Below are 20334 nucleotides of genomic sequence, written 5' to 3'. Positions count from 1 at the left end.
TGGGACATGGTGACACGGCAGCCACTTGGAACAAATTTGAGGGATTGAATAAAAGGCAGATGGAGGCTGATCCAGGGCAAACACACTGCCTACTCTGTTTTCTAATTTCACAGTTAGGGTGTTGAAGAATAATATTTAGTGTGGGAAGTTTCTGTTAACAGTTTAATATAAACAGTAACATAAACAGTCTGTTTATTCAATGGTAAATTATGTGGCAATGCTTAAATTCACAAAGAATGCATGAAAATATTGTTGCTACACAAAAGTGGAATAGTTGAAATGGACACTAAGCTCCACAATTACTGAATCCAAATACAAAGAAAAATAAAGAAAACAAAACTTCAAGATGTAGAAATAAAGATTTTTGTGTAATTTATTAAAACATAATTGCTTTAAGGATCACAGTTAAAAGTCAGACTGTATTGAATATGAAATAAATTGTTTGTCTTTGGGCAGTTAGCAATGATGAACCTAGTCACCTAACACAATATTATGCTTATACCATTTTATCCAGGGCCGCATCTTCACACCAATTCCAGTGGGTTTTGTACTACTATGTGGGAATCTCAGAAACATTTTTATCCCCAGATGTGATGTAGCTTCTTCCCCATTGGCTTTACGAAAGAACAAACAGTAAAGACACCTTTAAATATACCTTTAGTTGTTACTTGTCCACATTTTTTTAAAGAACAGAACATAACTTTTATGAACAAGTAACAACACTTATACTTTTAATGAGGAGCACCCTGATTTAATCTTATGACCCATGGGCCTTTGTTCAGGTGACAAGGTTATGATGTCTATGAAAATGAACCTACACATCATCAATAGTATGCTATTACACGATGGATGCATCCAACATGGAACAGGGAAAAGCAAAACCATATGGCCAGCAAGTACCCAACTAAGACTCGCCATTTCGGGCATAAACTAAACTACAGGAAGTTCCACCTGAACATGAGTAAGAACTTCTTTACTGTGAGGGTGACTGAGCGTTGGAATAGGTTGCCCAGGTTGGACTAGATGACTTCCAGTGGTCCCTTCCAACCTCAACCCTTCTGTGATTCTGTGATTTCCTAAATTGTTAGAGAATTTGAGTATAATTTTTAGTGACTAGCAAAATTTGTTGTATTTTAATAGATTCATAAATTCTGTGCTTTATCTGTTTCTCTGTTGTTTGAATATATCAACAGCTTACTGCCTTAAATGCATGAGCTGCTTCATATCCACATCAAAGGAACAAACACCACCACATTTTTTCAGTCAAATATTAGTTCCATGGTAAAACATTACATGCTTCTTTAATGTATAAAGCTAATATAGCCCAATTCCTCTTTTACAGTTACCCCAATTATAATGGCATGCCTTTAAAACATAAAATACGTAGCTCCACTAAATAGCACTGAAATGAGCCTGATGTGTATCCAAATGTTTGTAGTCATCTTTTCCCTTTCTTTTTTGCACTTAATCTCACTATAATTTGATGTTAATAGCTGTTTGAGTATTCAGCATTGGAATTCAAAACATTAAGATTATTAAGAGTTGTAGTCAGTGAAAACATCTCTACTTTAAGCTTCTGAAATACAGAATTTTGAAGCTGATGAATTTAGGATTACAGCCAAGTGATTTAGCTTTAGTAACTGCTGAACTTTTAAGGAAAAATAACACGAACCAAAGCTTAGCAGGTTTGCATATACATTACTTCTGTTGTAAAATACACTGAAATTTTACTAAGCTTTTGTATTTTTGAAGGAGAGCGACACTGAATGGTGCAGAAAACAGCATACTGAACTCAGAGTTTCAATGCAGTATGAGCACAGACAAGAGTATGAATGTATACTTTGTGCCTAACACTTTAGTTACTCATGAAGGTGAGCAACATCTAGGTAATCCTGGACAGCTGACTTTGAAAGGATATTTCTGTGAGGCAGATTAGTTAATAAAAAGTGAAATATCTGTGAGCAAATCTGGGCAATATTTATTTTAATTCCTCCAAAATCTTGTATTACACATATGCCCAGATGTAGCCATGCACACAGTGTATTAAAGTAAAAAGTTTACACCATGTCAGAAATTTGAGAGCATATAGTATGTAAGAAAAATGTGTAAGATAACTGCTCTTAGAAATCTGAGAACTCTATTCATTGTCGCTCTTATGCATATCTAAAAAGCAATCTAGCCAAGTTTACAAAATGTTTCTTATGACTGTTGTGATTTTTGCAGTTAAGGAATCAGGAACTCACAATACGTACATCGAGCTTAAATGGCTTGTGTATGTTACATGTATAAAGCAGTAGGCAGGGTAAGTATGACAAATATACTGAAGTCTTGACATTGCAAAATCTTGACCAAAATAAACAAAAAATGACCCAGAAATCATCTCTATGATAAGAGAAAAGACATTTCACTTTTTGTGAAAGAGAAGAGGTTTCACCATCCCTGCCAGAATCTTGGGTAGCTGGGCAGCAATCACCTCTGACATCATCTCGGGGAATTCAACACTCAGTGCACGGGACTGGAGAAATGTGTTCAGACAGAAGAGATGGAGCTGTTTCACTAGCTGGATTTAACAAAATACAAACATGATAAATCAAGATAACAGTAATCAGCCAGGTAAGCATGCTGTCAATCACTTATCTCATACATCCATCAGCTGACATCATTATATACCTTTCTCTGTCGTTCCCTGAATCAATAATGAGGGTGTTTGTCATTCCCTATCAAAATATCGTCCCGTGGCAAAAATCATAAACTAAACATAGCTAAATGTCATATAAAAACAGTGCCTTACTGATATTATAAAGTATCATCCTCACGACATGCGCCATGAACAATGGCAATTACTAAACAAATACTCAATCTTTCATTTTATTCTCACATTCAGCATGTCTTAGTGCCTTGATCACTATATGCTATTCAAACACTGCTCTGAGGGACAGCATTTACTGTTTACCTGCGAGCTTTTCTGATTATGACCATATCTGGGTATGCCACAAACATTAAACACCATAGCTCCTCATGCCTTGAAAGCAGCTGTTACTGTTTTACCTCTTCTATTCTCTCTCAGAAGTTCCAGTCTTAGAGAAGTTTTTCTTTAAGACCTGTGACCTTTACATTGTGAAATATCATACTATTTCTCCTACCTTAGGCTTTAACGACACGCAGTCTCCCCAGTGTGACGACCTATCTTTTCCTTGTATCTCCCATCACTGTATCAGCCCCAAATAGGCACTTGAACAAAGATAGATACTTCATGGACCAAACATTACCCTAACCATCACCTTGCTGGATATTTTGCAGCAAGCCTTGCTCACTACCACTGAGACTATTTTACTTTAAGCATTTGAAATAAAGATATTGACTCTACAGTCAGAGAGGAAAACTCCAAATTTTCCTCTAGATGCTGTGACTCTCAGGTTGCAAATTACTACTTCAGGTAAGTCAGGAAGACCTTTTATCCTAAGCAAGACTGATCCAAACAAGTTCCTTGAGCAAGGGCTACTATGAGTAGTATACCAGCCAGGACTTGTTATTGCAAGATAACAAGTTTTCCTACATTGTTAGAGAATTTGAGTATCATTTTTAGTGACTAGCAAAATTTGTCATATTTTAATATATTCATAAATTCTTGTCCTTTATCCGTTTCTCTGTAGTTTGAATATATCAACATTATAAAGCTAATGCAGGGAAGGGTTTAGCACTGACAGTCCCAAGTGATGACTGCAGTCTGACTACAAGTACATACTTAAAGTTAAGCTCCATATCCTTCCTTCAGAATTGTCTACCTTCACTTGTAAGGATGCTTTTCATATTTGTCTCATTCTTGTTTTGCTGGTATCTGAGATGATGTAATAGCTAATGGTGAATGTAAGTTCTGTAGACAGCAGAAGCTGATGGAGAGGTTTGTACCGTGGATTACAAGACTCCAGACCACCTGGTGAGCCACAGAATTATCAATATTGTTACCTCTCAACTCCCATAAATGGGATTCTCAAAGGATGTGGGGTTTTCCCCCATCAGAGGGAGGAATTAGTGACAATTACAGGTTTTAGATGAATAAATGAATTTATTCATGAACAATTAAAATAAAATGCAGATTTGCTGAGTGAAGAATACAAACATGCAAAGACCCATCCTTCCCTGAACTTCTTGTGAGCTCCTCACCACCAACACCAAACTCAGAAGCATTCTTCCTAGAAGCTCTCAAAGATTACTCAATTCCCAAACACAGACAGATACTGAAAAAAATGGTATAGAATATATACATAAAAGTAGTTGAATTAAGTTGCAAAACTTGATTGTCTTTCTCTAATTCTTAGCCTGACTTTGCAATTTGAATTGCCTATTCTTTGAATTATTTAAATATTTTCATCAACATGTACAAACACATACACATGCTGTCCCCTACCAAAACCCATAACTGTACTAGCTACGCTACAGAAATAATGAAACAAAATGGTAGCATTCAATGCATATTTCTCAAATACTTGAATCTTGTCTACCATATAATATATACACAGTATATATCCATGATGAATATACAGCTATCTATTCATGCAAATATACACACTAAGTGAAAAATGTAGGGGGGTTCTTTCGTTGTTTAGAAATACTGATTAGCCACTTTCCATAAAATTACTTTTAAGAAGAAGTCCCTTCTTACATAAAAATCAAAACGCATTAACAAGTAAACTTACATCATGCATGGAATCCATCAGTTTTGTAAGCTGATAGAAACGCTGCGAGTTGGCCACAACGCCTTTCTGGCGCAAACCAATTGCCTTCACCAGTTCTCTAATGTAACTCGTTCTCATCTCATCAAATTGGCTTTGGCTTCTTAGACCTTCCAAAGGAACTAAAAAGAAAGTAACACTTGTGTTGCAATTTATTCTGAAGGCAATGAGAGAAATTTAAAGTACAGGAACAATTAATAGTATTTCAGGCTGTGCAGTGCAATTCATTATTGTACTTCAGATACTTCTTCTTGTTCAAAGGTTACTCCAGAAACAGTGATAGAGTTAGTCTAAAGGATATACCAGCAACAATCAGACAATTCTGCTAATTGCTGATGTCTAAAAATAGCCCTAAGCTTCAGCAGACACCTGCCTGCTTCTCCTGGTTTTGACTGGGATAGAATTCTCTTCCTAGTAGGTGCTACAGGGGTTAAACCTGTATAGGGGATAAACCCCTAGTAGCTGGGGTTAAACCACAACACTGCTGAAAATGGCCCAAAGAACCACTTCTATATTTGAAGAAAGATGTTATGGACTGACTCATGTTTACACTGATGAGGGACATCATGTCTCTTCATAGCAGATTTATGGTAGAGAGATCTAGATGGAGCTGGGGCTTCAAAATGGAGTCAAGAAATGAACTAACAACTATCAAGTAGTGTAGACAGCAAAGCATCCAGTGTTCAGGCCTTCTGTTTGGACTTCTTTCACTAAATAGAATAGATGCACTATCAGAGTCTTACATATGAGCAGCTTTTCAGAGAAATTAGCAAGGAGGAGTAAATGGTTGAACTCACTCTTCTCTTAAAGGTGAGCCATGAGGATGGAAATAAGGACATGGAGAGAACATTGAGAAATAAACCTGTTAGTTTAGACTGTGATAAGACCATATTTGATCACCGATGATAAGTGTTGGTAGCATTATAATGAAACAGTGCAAGCTCTAGACTTTACTTTCCTGGCATGGTGATGTGTAATACACAAGTCTTATAATTACTGTTGTCAAAGGCAATTAAGAAATTAAAAACTTTAAGAAATGAAACTCTAAAAATTATTCCCATCTGGCAATCAAATGTGAACCCTTGCTTCACTCTAATAATCATACAGTAAATTGTGGTCTTGTTTCGAACATGCTTTTTTTGAAAAAGCTGTTAAATTTATTCCCCTTTCTCTCTTGCCAATGACAATTCGTACTGTAACATCACATTTAACATTTCGTATTCTGACAGCAAGCATGAAGCGAAGGATTCACCTCACCAAACTTTATAGACATTTTACAGTACAGGCATCTCCATCTAGGCTAGTTACCACAGCTGCCTGTAGTTTTAGTGGGAAAAAAACCAGGCAAATCTTGGGCACAAGGAATGCTCACTGTTTTAGAAGTATCCTTAAAAAGAAATTTAGAGATGCTTATTTTTCTCCATGGACTCTAAAAGAATGTCATGGGGACTAGCTCAGTTAAATAAATCCTCTGATAGTTATCTAGGTATCTAGAACATTTCAAACTTGTATCAGACCATGACTAATATAGGGCCACAACAGATTTCATTTGGGAAAAAAAAAAAAAAAAAAATTGGTCCATAATGATATTGACTTATTCAATACAGTAACACCTAACTTTCAGGTGATTTCTCGCTTTCTGGAATTAAAACATAAATACATGTGTGTGCTGCCTCTCTGTACAATACACTGTATTGTTAGATATCTAGGAATGCAATCCTTAAACCAGAAGCCACCCAAAAAGGAGACAGCCGCACAAGGGTCAGACATAAAGCTATTCCCAGAAAAAGAGTTAGATAGCAAACCCTGCACTGACAGCAACACTGCTCTCCATTCAGAACTCATAGACCCTGTTCTGAAATCAGTTGCCTAGGTCATGTCTGGTTCCTCAGAAAAACATAAGGGAAAAGGAGACACTTCAGGCAAACATATTAGAATTAAAATTCCACCACCCCAAGTCCAGAGAGAACTGACAAGGCAGAAGTTCATGTCTCTGTTCTACGTGAGTTAAGTGGAAGTCTCCTATTTTGGAGGAGACTGCCCAAGAGAGGAAACGATCCTGTTTGCCAAGATAGATTGTCTCTTGTTCAGTGTCCCCACAGACAACTGTATGTCTGGGGGAAGGAGGGAGACACACATACAGAAAATAGCAAGTTTACTTTAAAGACAAGTGTCTAAGCACCGAACTGGGCTATGGAAGTCAGGGTCTGACTCCTAACTAAAACAGAAGTCAAACAAGAATAAAAATAAAGAATAGAAATTGTGACTGCTTCTACAGAAAGCACGTTTATAACACTATACCTAAGAATAGTCCAGCTTTTAGGAATGCCATGTTAGGGTTTTTTTTGGCAGCTGATGGAGATGAAATGCTAGATGAGGTGGGCTTTTGGTTCGACTCAGTATGGCCTCTCAAGTCCAGATAGGCAAAGGAGGTATCTGAAAGTGTGGTTGTCACATCTGCATCAAGGGTCTGAATGGAAGGGACAAGTTTTGGCTTGTAGAAAATGCAACGTGCTTAGGTATAATACAGGCAGGAATACTCACAGTGGGTGAAAGTTGAGTCATGGAAAAAGAATAGCTTGATTTTCAAAGCCTGGATGGTTCTGGGTATGTCTTAGCAGCACATTTACAGACATCTAGGAAATCTTTTTCACATAAACTGACATTCAGATGGAATTTAGGGTTAGGTGGATGATATCCTTGACTTATATCTATAAACCAGCAATTTAGTCCTTATATTTCCCTTGTGAACTAAGTTAAAAGATCTCTTCCAGCGGTGAATGGCTTGCTACCCTAGAATTCTGCAAAAGCACGGTCACATTCCTGTCTAATCACAAGAAGTTCCACTAAGCTATTTATTTGAGTGAAGAATTACAATGTTACATGCATAAATGCAACTTAAGCACAGGTAGCTCAAACGTTCCTTCCCTCTGAACATATGTAAAGAATGCGGATGCTTTTATCCAGTGGCAAGAACCCAGCCAAAATCTTATGCAACAAGATTTTGCAATTCCTCTAAATCAAAGTCTGGAAAGTGTTTGAGCTAGAACTGAACTTACTATATGCTTATTTCTCTCTTTTTGGTATAGGTCTACTTTCTTAAATCATAGTATTTGTGAACTATTCATAGCACTAGTTCCCAGTTGTACATGGCACCTACAAAATAAAGCCCTGTTTAGAACTTATGGGGCACTGCTACAATACAGCATGTTACATATAGTAAACAAGGACTGTAAAATGGAAACAACTGCAGAAAATAAAAATGTTCGTCCATATTGGCAAAGACTAATTCTGCTTTCAAGACATCTTTAAAACTGTCACAAGTACAATATACAGAATACCCCTAAGTCACAGCAAACTCTATGGAAAAACTGTAAAATCAAAAATAATGTTAAAAAGTAGGCTGGGGAGGCATTCAGAATTAGAAATGTATTAAACTGACATTTAGTTGTGTTTAATGCAAATTACTGCTTCTTCAAAATGATAGAAAAAGTAAAAAAGAGTTCATCTAAATAATAAATCAAACAGAAGACAGAATGAGAGACTAGAAGTTCAAATTTGATTTACTGTTAGTATATGAAAGCTTGAAATGGCCATACTTTCACATTTGAAGAGGATTAAGATGAATATCATGGCTAAAATAAAAGTAGTCTTAAAAAACACTTAACAGCAACAATGAGGTTATATGTTTTTTTGAAACGAGTTTTGTGGAATTGTATTTATACAGTACCAAATGTTTACTAAATGTCTCAGCAACAACGGTTAGGTGTGTTCCTTTTCCCAAAGATCTGATAAACTGTTTTTTCCTACAAGACAATAAGTGCAGGAGAGAACAAAAAGCAAAGCTCATCAGCACAGGTAGAAATACTTTCTTTTTTTTTCTTTATAACTAATTTCTTGCATATATATATAAACAAATCATCTTAAAAATTAATTTCTGAGTGCAATGCAATTGATAAAGAATGGTAGTTTGATGAATACTGTTAAACTAATGCACACATATATGACAGGGATTGGACCATTGTAATGCTTCTTTAATTTGCTTTGAACCTTCTGGGACAGAAATGGACAGCTGGAACATCACAAGTGGATCTAGATTTCACTGGAATTTAAAACTTCCCTCTAAGATTGAGATGATAGGCAAGGGAATTCCTTTGTAATGAAAACAAGATGGAAAACATTTAAACTAAGAATGCATTCAGAATTCAAAAAAGCAACTGGATTTATATCAATGTGGATTTTTGTCCACATTATTTTTATTGCTTTAGCAGAGTATATGGTATTTTACTATTATTTTAGTATTTTTAATGTTCATATGAGCTAAATTTAATCTTCACCATTTATGGTCTGCTGAGACCAAGGGCTGTTTTAGCATGCTGCCAAGTCCAGCTTAAGAGGGAATCAAATTTAGTTCCTTATCTTTTACAATGAACAAGCAGGTTATGCAGGGTTTGCACAGCTCTCCTCTGACTCCATAAGTGTGTCTACATTGCAAACTTCAATATTTTTCCAGTTATATTTCTCAGAGGTGCTTATTCTCATTTCTAATAGCACCTGCACCATTTAAAAACTTTCCATTTCTAGATTCATAACTAACAATTATGGCCTCAGCAGATGTACACTTTAGTATTTTAGAAAAGGCTGGAAGATACCTTCATCAAATACCACATTTCCCATTTAAAGGGGAATGCAGCCATATGCTGGATGCTTTAAAAAATGTGTATGATTAAAAGTGACCACGACTTTTGTTCTAGAGAAACAACCCAAAGAGAAACATTTCCATAGGTTTATATTTGTTCTAAACTTAACCTATTTATAACTACAAGAGGTTAAATACATGTTAGTTTGCCATGTCCACCTCCCTAATTCTTTCGAGAAAGCATGCTTTAAGTTCTTGGCCAAGATAAAGTCCTCAGTTCTGACAAATTATTAAATATTTTTCAATATATTTCTAATGCTTGTAAGGTTTTTTTAACCTGTATAGAGTCATTTAAGCTGAAGAGCTTCCAGGTAGAAATACTGCACACTTGGTTTGAAAATGAAAACCAAGAATGAATCACAAATTATTTGTTCCTTATAAACACGAGAAAAAATATTCGTAGGCCTTGGAATACTAACATTCCTCCTACAGAAGTTTTAATTGGTTAAGCCAGAGAGCTTAGCAACTGTCAAGTTAAACAACATGGTTCAAAACTCTTCCTAGTGAAAAAACAGAAATCAAAGAACCTACTTGTATTGAGAAGTAACAGCGCTTTCATACATAGGAACTCTTCCTGGCTAACTTGAAGTCTGACAAATTCCTGTGGGAGTTGCCACATGGATAGGCACAGGGAATAGAACGATGACTCTTTCATCCTCTGTCTTACCCAGGAAAAAAAACCAAAACAAAAAACCACAACATGAAAATAAGGAACAGCTCCAGTACTACTTATTTGAAGAAAGTACCTTGTTAAGCAATTTAATTACTACATTACAGAAATTAAAGAAAGAGTTTATATACATGAATATTCTGTCATTTTTTGTACCTACAATCAACAGCTGTTTTTCAACTGTAATGAATGTGCTATTATTTTGAATGTTTAATTATTTGGATTTTACTGCTGCACAGAAAAAAAAACCCAAACAACAAAACCCTGGAGATTATCAAAGCTGAATGCTAACTACCAAAAAAGGGGTTTTATTAATTAAAAACACTCTAATGATTAATATTTTCTTTTAGACGTTGATTGATAGATTTTCACATTCTCTGAAAAGATTTCAAAGCATAAAATTGAAGATAAACCTGAAAGTTTATAGAAATCTTGTTCTTAGGTTTTGCAAAAATGTCTGCATCAAAATATTTTGTTGCAAGTTTAACATTGTTCTGGTAATGGCAATGATATTATTTTTGTAATGATTTATGCCATTAAAGACACAGTTAAAAATGTTACATGTAAATATACACCAAAGGCTTTTAGGTAAACTTAGACATTACTACAGCCTTATCTAAAGTTCTGCAGAAGTGAATAGAATAAACCACATGAGGAAATACATAAAACTGTTTCTAGTTTTTTGCAGCACTTCAGTCTTACTTTTCGAGATGTTGATATCGTGAGTATATTTTATTGCATGTGTTTACTGAGAAGGCAGTTTTCAACTGAAATGACTGCAACAGTTGCATTACAAAGTTTGTAATCTGAACTGAATTCATTGTACATTAACCAGAAGATCCAGTAACTTGGGCTAATTTTACAAAGTTGCATCTCAAACCAGATGAATTAGGTACAAGAAGAAGATTAAATTTCCCCCTCAACCCCATAGAAGTTTATACAGCATTCCAACCTGACTGCAGATAGTAACCTCAACAATGAAAACAGAAGATATTTTCCAGGAATAAAAGGCTTTTCTCAATGCATTGAGGGTTTTTTTCTTGTTATTTAAAGTGTTACTGTTATTGTAAAAGAAAATTATTTCAGCTTTGTTCAACATCTGGTATCTTGTACCAGCTCTTAAATGACTTAAACATAGAAATTTAATGTTAGATCTGAATGGACTGGTTATTTCTACACATACTTTAAACCTCCCTTCCTATTCCTTTCTGGTAGCCTCTATTCCTAACTATTATCTATGAAGAGTGATAGCACTTTTCAGGGTATGCTAAAATGCTGTTCTTGGTCATGTAGTGTTCTTGGACACTGCAAAGTATAAGTAACAGTAAATCTTTGTAAGGTTTTAATACTAATTCATGAAACCTTTGTCAAACTAACACTCCTGCCCTTCTTGGTCCAAAATCAACACTACCAAACAAGTCACTCCCAAGGAGCATTACAACTCGGTTCACTAAATGACAGATTGGCTGTGAAACAATCTTTGGATTGTGGTTTCATGGTCATTTTGAAAAAACTCAAGTGTGTGTTGCCCTTGTAGAAGGATCTTCCATTATCTCTTTCCACCTCTAGCTGTGCACTCCTGCTATTCTGCCATCAGTGCCTGCACTCCCAGGTGGTGAGTCAGAACAGGCATCACCTCCACCTGCTGATTAATGGCTTTTTTTCTGGAGTATTTCTCAAGCATGCAATTCCTTATCTGTTGGAAACTGCAACCAGATAGTGTTTGACCCATCTTAAGCGAAATCATGGGGATGCATGACCAGGGCAGTGTTCAGCAGTTACCTTTGCTTAAAGTGATCATGAAAGTACAATCTTAGACATCATTGTACACAAGGAAGTTCCTTAAATTTTACTCATCTAAAAGCTAACTTATTTCCCAATAAACAATTGCAGCTACGATTTAGTGTGCCAGTTACTTTTCACATCTAACTCTTTATAACATTTCTAGTATGACCCTGATGACATGTTCTACAACCAAGATAAGTTTATGTTGTCAGTACGTCTCCCTCTTGATGTAGATGGCCTTGAGCTACAAATAAGAAGCTGTCTCTGAGAGATTACAATCAGGGTTCATAAGTCTGAACCCTATACTGGAAGAAAGTCTTCTTCACAAGATGGCAGCAGTGGTCCGCACACAGGGTAACACCCCAAGGTATAACATTACTGCCTAACGCTACCTGACTCTGTGTTTCTTTTGAATGTAACCATGAGATATATCACAGACTATGCTGGGACAGAATAGTCAGAAATTCTCTCAATCTCATCCCTTCAAAGTATTTCAATTTGTACAGCAAATACACATGGGAGACAAAAGAATTCATTACTCTCTAACTTCACAGTGATTTATGATCATCCGGAAAAGAAAGGTCAGGAGCTACATGGCCTGCTCCACCATGTATTTTCTATGAAGAAGTTCACTGGCAAGAACTTTCTTGTCTACACATTTTAAATTCAGATGCCTAAATCTTCTGCAAATCCACCTCTTAATCCTTAAACAGATATGTCTTACAAGAAAACCTGTTTAACTTTCATCTCACTTCATTTTTGTTCTTCTAGGATTTTAAGAAAAAAATAGCTAAAAAAAATGTATTAAGGAAAAATAAATAGGAGATTAAATAATGTTTTACTGTTCCCAGAAACCTCCCATGTAGTATCCAAATTGTATCTATTTATCTATCTATGTACCTAAAATTATAACTTTTCTGAAAAACTGACATAGACTGTAATGAAGATTATCGGAATTAATCAGCATAGTGAAGAAAAATCTAAGCCAACAATCTCTCCCTCAATACAGAAAAGAGCAGTCTCACACATTTTATTCTTCATATTAAAATTCCTCCTTGCTTAATTATTACAATTTTCTAACAAGAAATGTTCTTTATAAAAGCAGAGTTTTATCAGAAAGTGTCAAAACTGAGTATTTAGACTACATATGAACTATTTGCAAAAACCACTCAAACCACAATGATTACAGGAAATCCCATTTCTTAAACATCAATTTATGTCTTTTACTCAGATGAATGCAGGTAAATCTTCCAACAGAATGATTTTTTTTATACATTTTTCTCTTAGATAATTAAAATCTTATTCAAACTCTTTTTGTTTGGCCATGTCAGCAGAATATTTGGGATTCCCACAAAACCCTTCCCGAAGTTACTGAACTTTAATACGATCGGAGCACTTTCCTCTGCTGTTAATTCTGAAACAGAAAAAAGTAATGAATGAAATCTTGGCCTCAAGGAAGTCACATTCTCACTGACACAAGTAAATTAAAAATGTCATTCGTATCATGCAACAGCAGTGTCTACTCACTCATTTAGAATCAGATCTGGTGCAAAATATAACATCTGACCACTGACATGTTTGTATGATCTCCATCCCATTGCAAAAACCATTAGACTCATCCAGGAGTACTGGATGAGGGTTATCTGATCATCGATATGTAAATTCCGAAATCCTGGAAATTAAATGAAAAGTTAAAATACTCTGTAATTCTTATTTAGACAACAGCTGAGTAGAGGTTCTGAGATTACACCTTTGAGCTATAAAACTGAGAACACCTAGAAAGACTAGTGCTTTTGGGGATGTAGCTCTCAGAAGCTTCTGAAGTTTGTACAGTAACTGGCTATCTCACAAGTTAACCTCTTGTCTTTGACCTGATACAGTACTTTGAAATGATCAAACCAAAATTAACTTTAGCTTTCAAAAGTATTTCCGGGAATAGGAATGCATCTCATTTTCCTTTGGTAAAAATATGACAGTTTGTAACATGATTGCTCTAACCAGCTCTTATTTAATGTAGGTAGCTCAGACTTCAGTGATCTTAACAAGAGATAGAATTGTAATACAATAAACATCCACATATGAATATCTTTCTTGCATTCAACTAAAGAGAAGCACATTCAGTTATGTGTTTGCCTTTGATAACTTTTGCTCTTTAATAACTTTAAGGATTGCTATGAATTATCTGAGTCAATCTAACAGCTTCTTGCCACTGAAAGCAGTGGTCATGTTTGTCATTATCTGGCCCTGTTACCTCCTCCAAGCAAGCTCCGGCATTCAAAAAGGTTTCTTTTATTCTCACTTAATGCAATGAATGAGTTCAACCAAGAGGTCTGACAAGCACAAGCTGCAATGGTGAGGAGCAGTGATAGGGACTATCCTTTTCTGCAGCAGCGAAGTGGCATGCCGAGCTTACACAAAATCGTACTTTCTAGTCTTTCTGCTTGATATATTGATTTTTATATATCCCAGGATCAGGGCCCTGTGACCATACAGCACACGTACATACATAACATGATTTTTCTTGGAATCCACTCTTGGATCTTCATATATTCAGTTACTTCTCATTACCAGTCTATTTGTGAACTGCTTAGTCTGAACTGGAACTATTTATTACAGCTTTTCTCTGTTGCTTTCAAAAATTTTATACAAAAAGAATTAATAACAGATTAAGAGGGGTTGAGGTGGAAAGGCTGCTCTAACAATCACACACAGGAACTCTCCAGGCTTCTATGGATTTTTGGAATGAGTTTCAATGTTTAGATGCATTCCTTCAAAAGTGCCCTCTTATTAAAATTAATTTGATCAGATATATTATCTGATTAAGCAGAAGATTAATAATTTTAGAATTTTTTAAGAATTAATTAACAGGCAGACACTATTATTCTCTTTTGACTGTGCACCCTAGGACATATTTGCTTAACTAGAATTCACGACATATAAAAAGTGCTATTACCTGGTAGCAATTTAGACCATTTGACCACACAAAGAAGTTGCCTCTCACAAAGATGATTTAGACTGGTCAGCAAGGAACTTGGTGTTTCGGGTTTTGTATTGTCATAACCAGCATAGACAACTTCTGGCTCAATGCCTCGTAAGACACTTATCATTGGGGGAACAAACTGTATTTCTTGATTTGGAGAAAAGGACAGCCTTTGGGTTAAAGACTGGCTTTCATCTTGAAGGGTCGCTGGCTGCTGGAGTGCAGCATCTAATGTTCTCACAACCTTGATTTTGTTAAACTTTTTAAATTTTCGACCTGAAAGAGAAAATTGTTGATCTGTTAAAACGAATTAACCAGAAACACTAATATTTTCCAGTAGTGCTGGATTACACTTTTAATCTATACAAGGAAACCAGAACTGTCTTTGGAGTAAGTTCTTTATTTTTTTATCTATTTATATAATTAAGAATAATCATGGAAAATTCTTAAGAGTTTCTCCTTGCATATCCTCCTCCCTTCACTAAGAGATGAACAGCACCCACCCTTTAAAATTATTGCCATGAATTCCAGGTTACAGTAACCTCATAAAGTGTTTTCTGGTTCAGTTCCCACTGTTCTATCATATGCCAACAGCGGAGCCAGCTGGCTCTACAACCAAGTTTCTATTCAGTGTTTATTAGGGATACTGTTCCTTTTTTCTCCCTAATATTCAGAAACAAAAATGCCGGTAACTCATTACTACACACAGAAATTCCTTTCCTCCAGTTCCATAAAAGCACTGCAGTCTCATGGCTAAATTCTGTTTTGACGATCTGTAAGGTAATATTTTCCTCCTGTTTTCCAGAAAGAAAATAGAATTCAGGAGATGAGTGAAATGCCAACAAATACTGTAAAACCACGTATCAACACTTAAAAAATTCTTCACTTTCTGAAGAATAATTTCTCTTTCTCAGTATTTGTAATTCCTATTTCTATACTATAGTGGTTTGAAGAACGCTAAAGTAGCAGAACTGCCTTCCCAAAATAAACATGGAAACTACACCTGGTATGGCTACGGAAATATACAGAGCCCTAGGTAGCAACTCTTCAAACTTCTTTCATGGAAAAAGTCCAGCAGTACACCATACAGACATAGAAAATCAGATCTTCGGGGGTTCAAAGACAATAACCCTCAGTAACATATTACCACATTACAAGTTTCAATAAAAGCACAAATCCATGTAGAAGTGGCTCTGTGGAAAAGATTTGCTTTAAATAGATCCTCAAAGGTGATGGAAACCCTGTTAGATCATGAGTTCTGCCAAAGAGGTTTGGCTTAGTGAAAAAATGGATAAAAAAAGGAATGAAGACACTGATACTTATGATTGATTTAGATGATGGTGGACACTAAGAGAATGCATATTTTAAGTTTACCTTAAAGAAAATAATATGGAATGAGAAGGTTTCGCTATAAAAAACACCCAGAAATCACATGGGTATTTTTACTCATTGAGGTATTGCGTACTTTAACAATAGTAGAAAAAGAGATGCACCAAATTTCACTGGATGAAAAGAAAATCCATGCCTATCAGACTGCTGAACCACTGAGAAACTGCATTATAAAATGGCAATATGCAAAAACCACTCTTAAAGTACAGGAGGTGAAAAGTAATAGAAGCATTAACAGTATGCATTTATTTGGTTGAATTAAGATCCAGGTTATAACATGCGTATCAAATTGTTTTTTGAAAAATGGTACTTTAATTCACAAGTGAAAGATTAGACAAGGGAACTTATCACCTTCTAAAGAAAGGGGACAAAGACTTCTCCATCTTTCACTGCCTTCTTTTTATTTTAGTTAAAACTAGCACCACTCTGTCAGAATGCAACCAGTCCAACAAAGAGGCCCTAGAACACGTAGCAGGAAAGCAGGTAGCAGGGAAGCACAAGTAAACTTAGGCACATGCTCTGAATCCATTCTCCACTATTTATGGAAGGAACCGAGGGATGCTAGCATAGCCAGACTCAGCTATTACTTTCCTCCTTAGGAAAGTCCCAGTCTTCCAAACTATACACTAAACCAGAAAGGTTCAACAAAATTGGCTTTATGTAGGAACATGTCTATTCCATTTTCTTCAGGTGTTCCCATACCACACAAGATAGATAGAAAATTTTATGAAAATTCATGTTTCCATTTTTGAAGACCTAAGATGTACATTGCAGAGAATTAAACTGATCTTTTTCAAAACATTCATTAGTAGTACACGGGTAGTATAACTTCAAGAAGATTAATACATGAGAAGATTCCTTATGTCATTTTTAAATACTTTATACAGAATGAATTCTGCTACTTAAATCAACTATTTTTGATGTACACTGGCATAACTGGAGGCAGAATCAGTTTGTGAACCAGACAGGATTGAGCAGATGAACACAATCTAAAAAGCCAAAATTTGCTTTTAAAAATGAAGTATTTTTCTGCTATCCCATCAAACATGCATGTTTATGCATTTCACATACAACAAAGTTGTAGCCAAAAGTGCAAAACCTCAATTTAAATTAAAACAATATTTAAAATCCAAAGGGAGTATACTAAACAAAATTTCAAGAAACACACTTTATTGATAGTATAAATATGAATGATGGGCTCTTCAGTAACACTTATCATCCAATGGAGTCAAGGATCATACTCTCACTAATTTAACTGTGAGTTTAATTAGCTTAGGATTAAGTGCCCCAGCAATCTTATACTCATTTTATCACCTGTGGTAAGAACAGAAATATTGCTGATCAGTGACTCCTTAGTGAAGAATCAAACACAAACTTAAACCTTATGTTACAGCTGAACTAAAAAAACTACCCACAAAAGAACAGAAAATATATTAGGACAAGAGACCTAGGGCCAATTTCTATCAGAACAAAGCTATACATAGCCTTAAACATGCTGGGAATTTCCCACTAACTATTGTTTAGGCGTGAAGGAAACCAGAACAATATATTTGATAGTTCATAAATAATGATTTCAGGTATTCTCTGAAATAATGGCTTCAGATACTTTTTACCGTTCAGAGAACAAGTAAAGAAAGAAACCAGAGTGCTTATCACATGGAAATGTTAGTAGTTAATAAGTACCCACGTTTCCAAGTGATTAAATGTATCAGAATTAATGTCACACTGGCTTGCAGAATTGCTTATGTGTTTACTTCCAATTATGTTGCTTAACAGCCACCAGTAAAGCAACTCCACTTGTCACCTATCTACTGCAGAGGCGACTACTAATAACTCATAGTAAACTTTCCCATCCACCACAAGGAGACCATGCCAAATTAATGCAAACTCTTAAGGTCATAAAGAAAAAACAGATATTTGACAACAGCTTAGTTTTTCAATTGCTCCTTACAAAAATATCCAGATAAATTCCCACTGTAAGATAAACAAATGTCTCCACTTAGTCCTATAATGTGTAAAGAATACTAACCCACTCTGGCAATTATTCATCTTAATACTAAAACTTGTCTATGCATATTTAGACAGCACATCTTCTCTTTGTAACATGTTCACCAATTTAAATAGCCAACCAAGCAAGATGTTTCTTAGTACTTGTAGTTCCCTTATTCTCAATTACTACAAATAGCATGTGAGTAGTATTTATGTACATGTACCTAGAAAACATAAAGACATTTAAAAAAAAATAGAAATCTACTTAATCTCATAATCAAATATTTTAGGATTTTCTCTTTGAAATATAATTCTGTATTTTAATATTCATTTAACTAGGCATAGAGAACCATACTGCCAATCAGACATCACTGATAATAGACATTTCATATTAAAATGGCTGGGCTTTCTAGGAAAAGTCTAACATCACACTATCCTTCTCCATACCCTGTAATCAGGTGAAAAATATCAATAATTTATTATTCTTGACGGAACACTATGGCTTTGACTTTAAGGTCACTATGCTCTTAAATCTTGTGTAGGAGAACAAGCTGTGTACACTTTAAGAAGGTGTATACAAAATAAAGGAACAAAGCAGCAAAGCAGAAGTAATAGATCTTGATTTTAATAAACCCTTTGATGCTACCTCAGAAAACATGACCTAGAAAATTAATTCAAATTTGTCTGCATATAATCACTGCAACATGGACTGAAAGCTGACTAAAACAATGAAGCATTAATTTAGCAATACAGCTGAACAAGGAATCTGTGATAGTCAGCCTGTGAAAATTACAGGTTCATCAAAAGAAAAAAAGCTAAGTATTTGTTTATTCCAAAACAATAATACCCTGACCCAGCTCCCTGCTACCCTATTAGGTAGAAGATTAAAATGGTAATAGATTAATGTGTCTATTTAGGAGATTATAAAACTCAAAGACAATTAACAGTCCCACAGAGAATAACAATTAAAGCATTATGATTATGTGCTTTCATTGATACTTTCCTTCTATATATTAAGAAAGAAGAAACAGACCACATAGTGAAATTGGTTACTAAAGCTCTTTGTTGCTATTCTACAATTTACTTTCAACTGACTACAATTTATTTTAGAACAATGCAGGTTCATTTCATTGCTTTGAAATTGGGGTCAGAAAATGGAACTGTTGTCAATGAAATATAATATGCTCTGTTTATATGGTTGCCACTCAGTAGTAACATTCAGTGGAAGATAAGTGTACTTCTCCCAGCAGTGGGTTTAATTAATGTAGTAAAAATCAACATCCTGTAAAATCTTAGTCTTTTTCACCTTGATTAAGCAGTATTGGAGGTCTGCATTTACTAACTGAAGGCTAGCATTAAGAAACTAAGTAGCAGGAATGAAAGAACAAAAGTGTATCTATGTAAGTTCTGAATGGCTGAAATCAGAAAATGCACAAAAAGTCTTAAAGTATAATAGTCTGTAAACATAAGATTTAAAGTACTGACAACTCTGATTCACTAAAAATACTCAATGATGTATCTAACTATGAATTTTTTTTCCATGAACTGGAAATTTGTTTATGGACACCTATGTTCTGGGGAAAATTACCCAGTAGTACCCCATATATGAATCAGTGTGTTGATCAGCATGGCAAGTCATAGGTAGGAAATATTCCACATGTGATACAATAAAGGAAGTATAAGAAATGGCAGAAGAGGAAAAGAAAGATGACAGTAACAGATGAAAGAGCATTATGGTCTATTTTGAGATTTTTTTGTGTTTTGAATTTTAAATCTTAGTTTCCTCTTTTTTTGGCCTACATTTGGGCAGAGACATCTTTTATAGATGAAGTTGCTCAAACCTTACAAGACAACCTTACAAGTTGTCCCAAACCTTAAAACACAGGCATCTGCCACCTCCTCCTTTCCCAAGTCTCGCTCTTATCACGTATTTTCCACAGCGCACTCTGGACCCCCGCTTCCCCAGCCTTCTCCTCTTCCAAACCTGGGCAAACAACGTTTCAGGTTCTACCCTTGTAGTAATACTGTTTTTCTTCTGCACTGCTACCCCAGGTCTAAACCACAACTGCTCTCTGAGAAGGATCCAAAT

The 20334-nt window shown here is 35.4% G+C and overlaps 1 protein-coding gene across 3 annotated transcripts in view; it reads right to left on the bottom strand.

Annotated features, from left to right (window-relative positions):
- Positions 1 to 349: 349 nt before the first annotated feature.
- PGR (progesterone receptor) overlaps positions 350 to 20334 on the bottom strand; it is a 37872-nt gene continuing 17887 nt past the window's right edge. For 2 of the 3 annotated variants that reach the window (XM_030475697.1, XM_030475700.1), the window contains exons 4-8: positions 14841 to 15143; positions 13415 to 13559; positions 9964 to 10094; positions 4698 to 4855; positions 350 to 2560 (exon numbers count right to left, since the gene is read on the bottom strand). In XM_030475697.1, coding sequence (XP_030331557.1) covers positions 2405 to 2560; positions 4698 to 4855; positions 9964 to 10094; positions 13415 to 13559; positions 14841 to 15143 — 893 coding nt within the window. In that variant the 3' untranslated portion in view covers positions 350 to 2404. Of the gene's footprint in view, positions 2561 to 4697; positions 4856 to 8426; positions 8540 to 9963; positions 10095 to 13414; positions 13560 to 14840; positions 15144 to 20334 lie in introns of those variants that run through there. The other variant, XM_030475699.1, reaches the window with a different exon arrangement.

This window comes from Strigops habroptila, chromosome 2 (genome assembly GCF_004027225.2).
Source record: "Strigops habroptila isolate Jane chromosome 2, bStrHab1.2.pri, whole genome shotgun sequence".
NCBI lineage: Eukaryota > Metazoa > Chordata > Aves > Psittaciformes > Psittacidae > Strigops > Strigops habroptila.
This window is presented reverse-complemented; position numbering and strand designations above follow the sequence as displayed.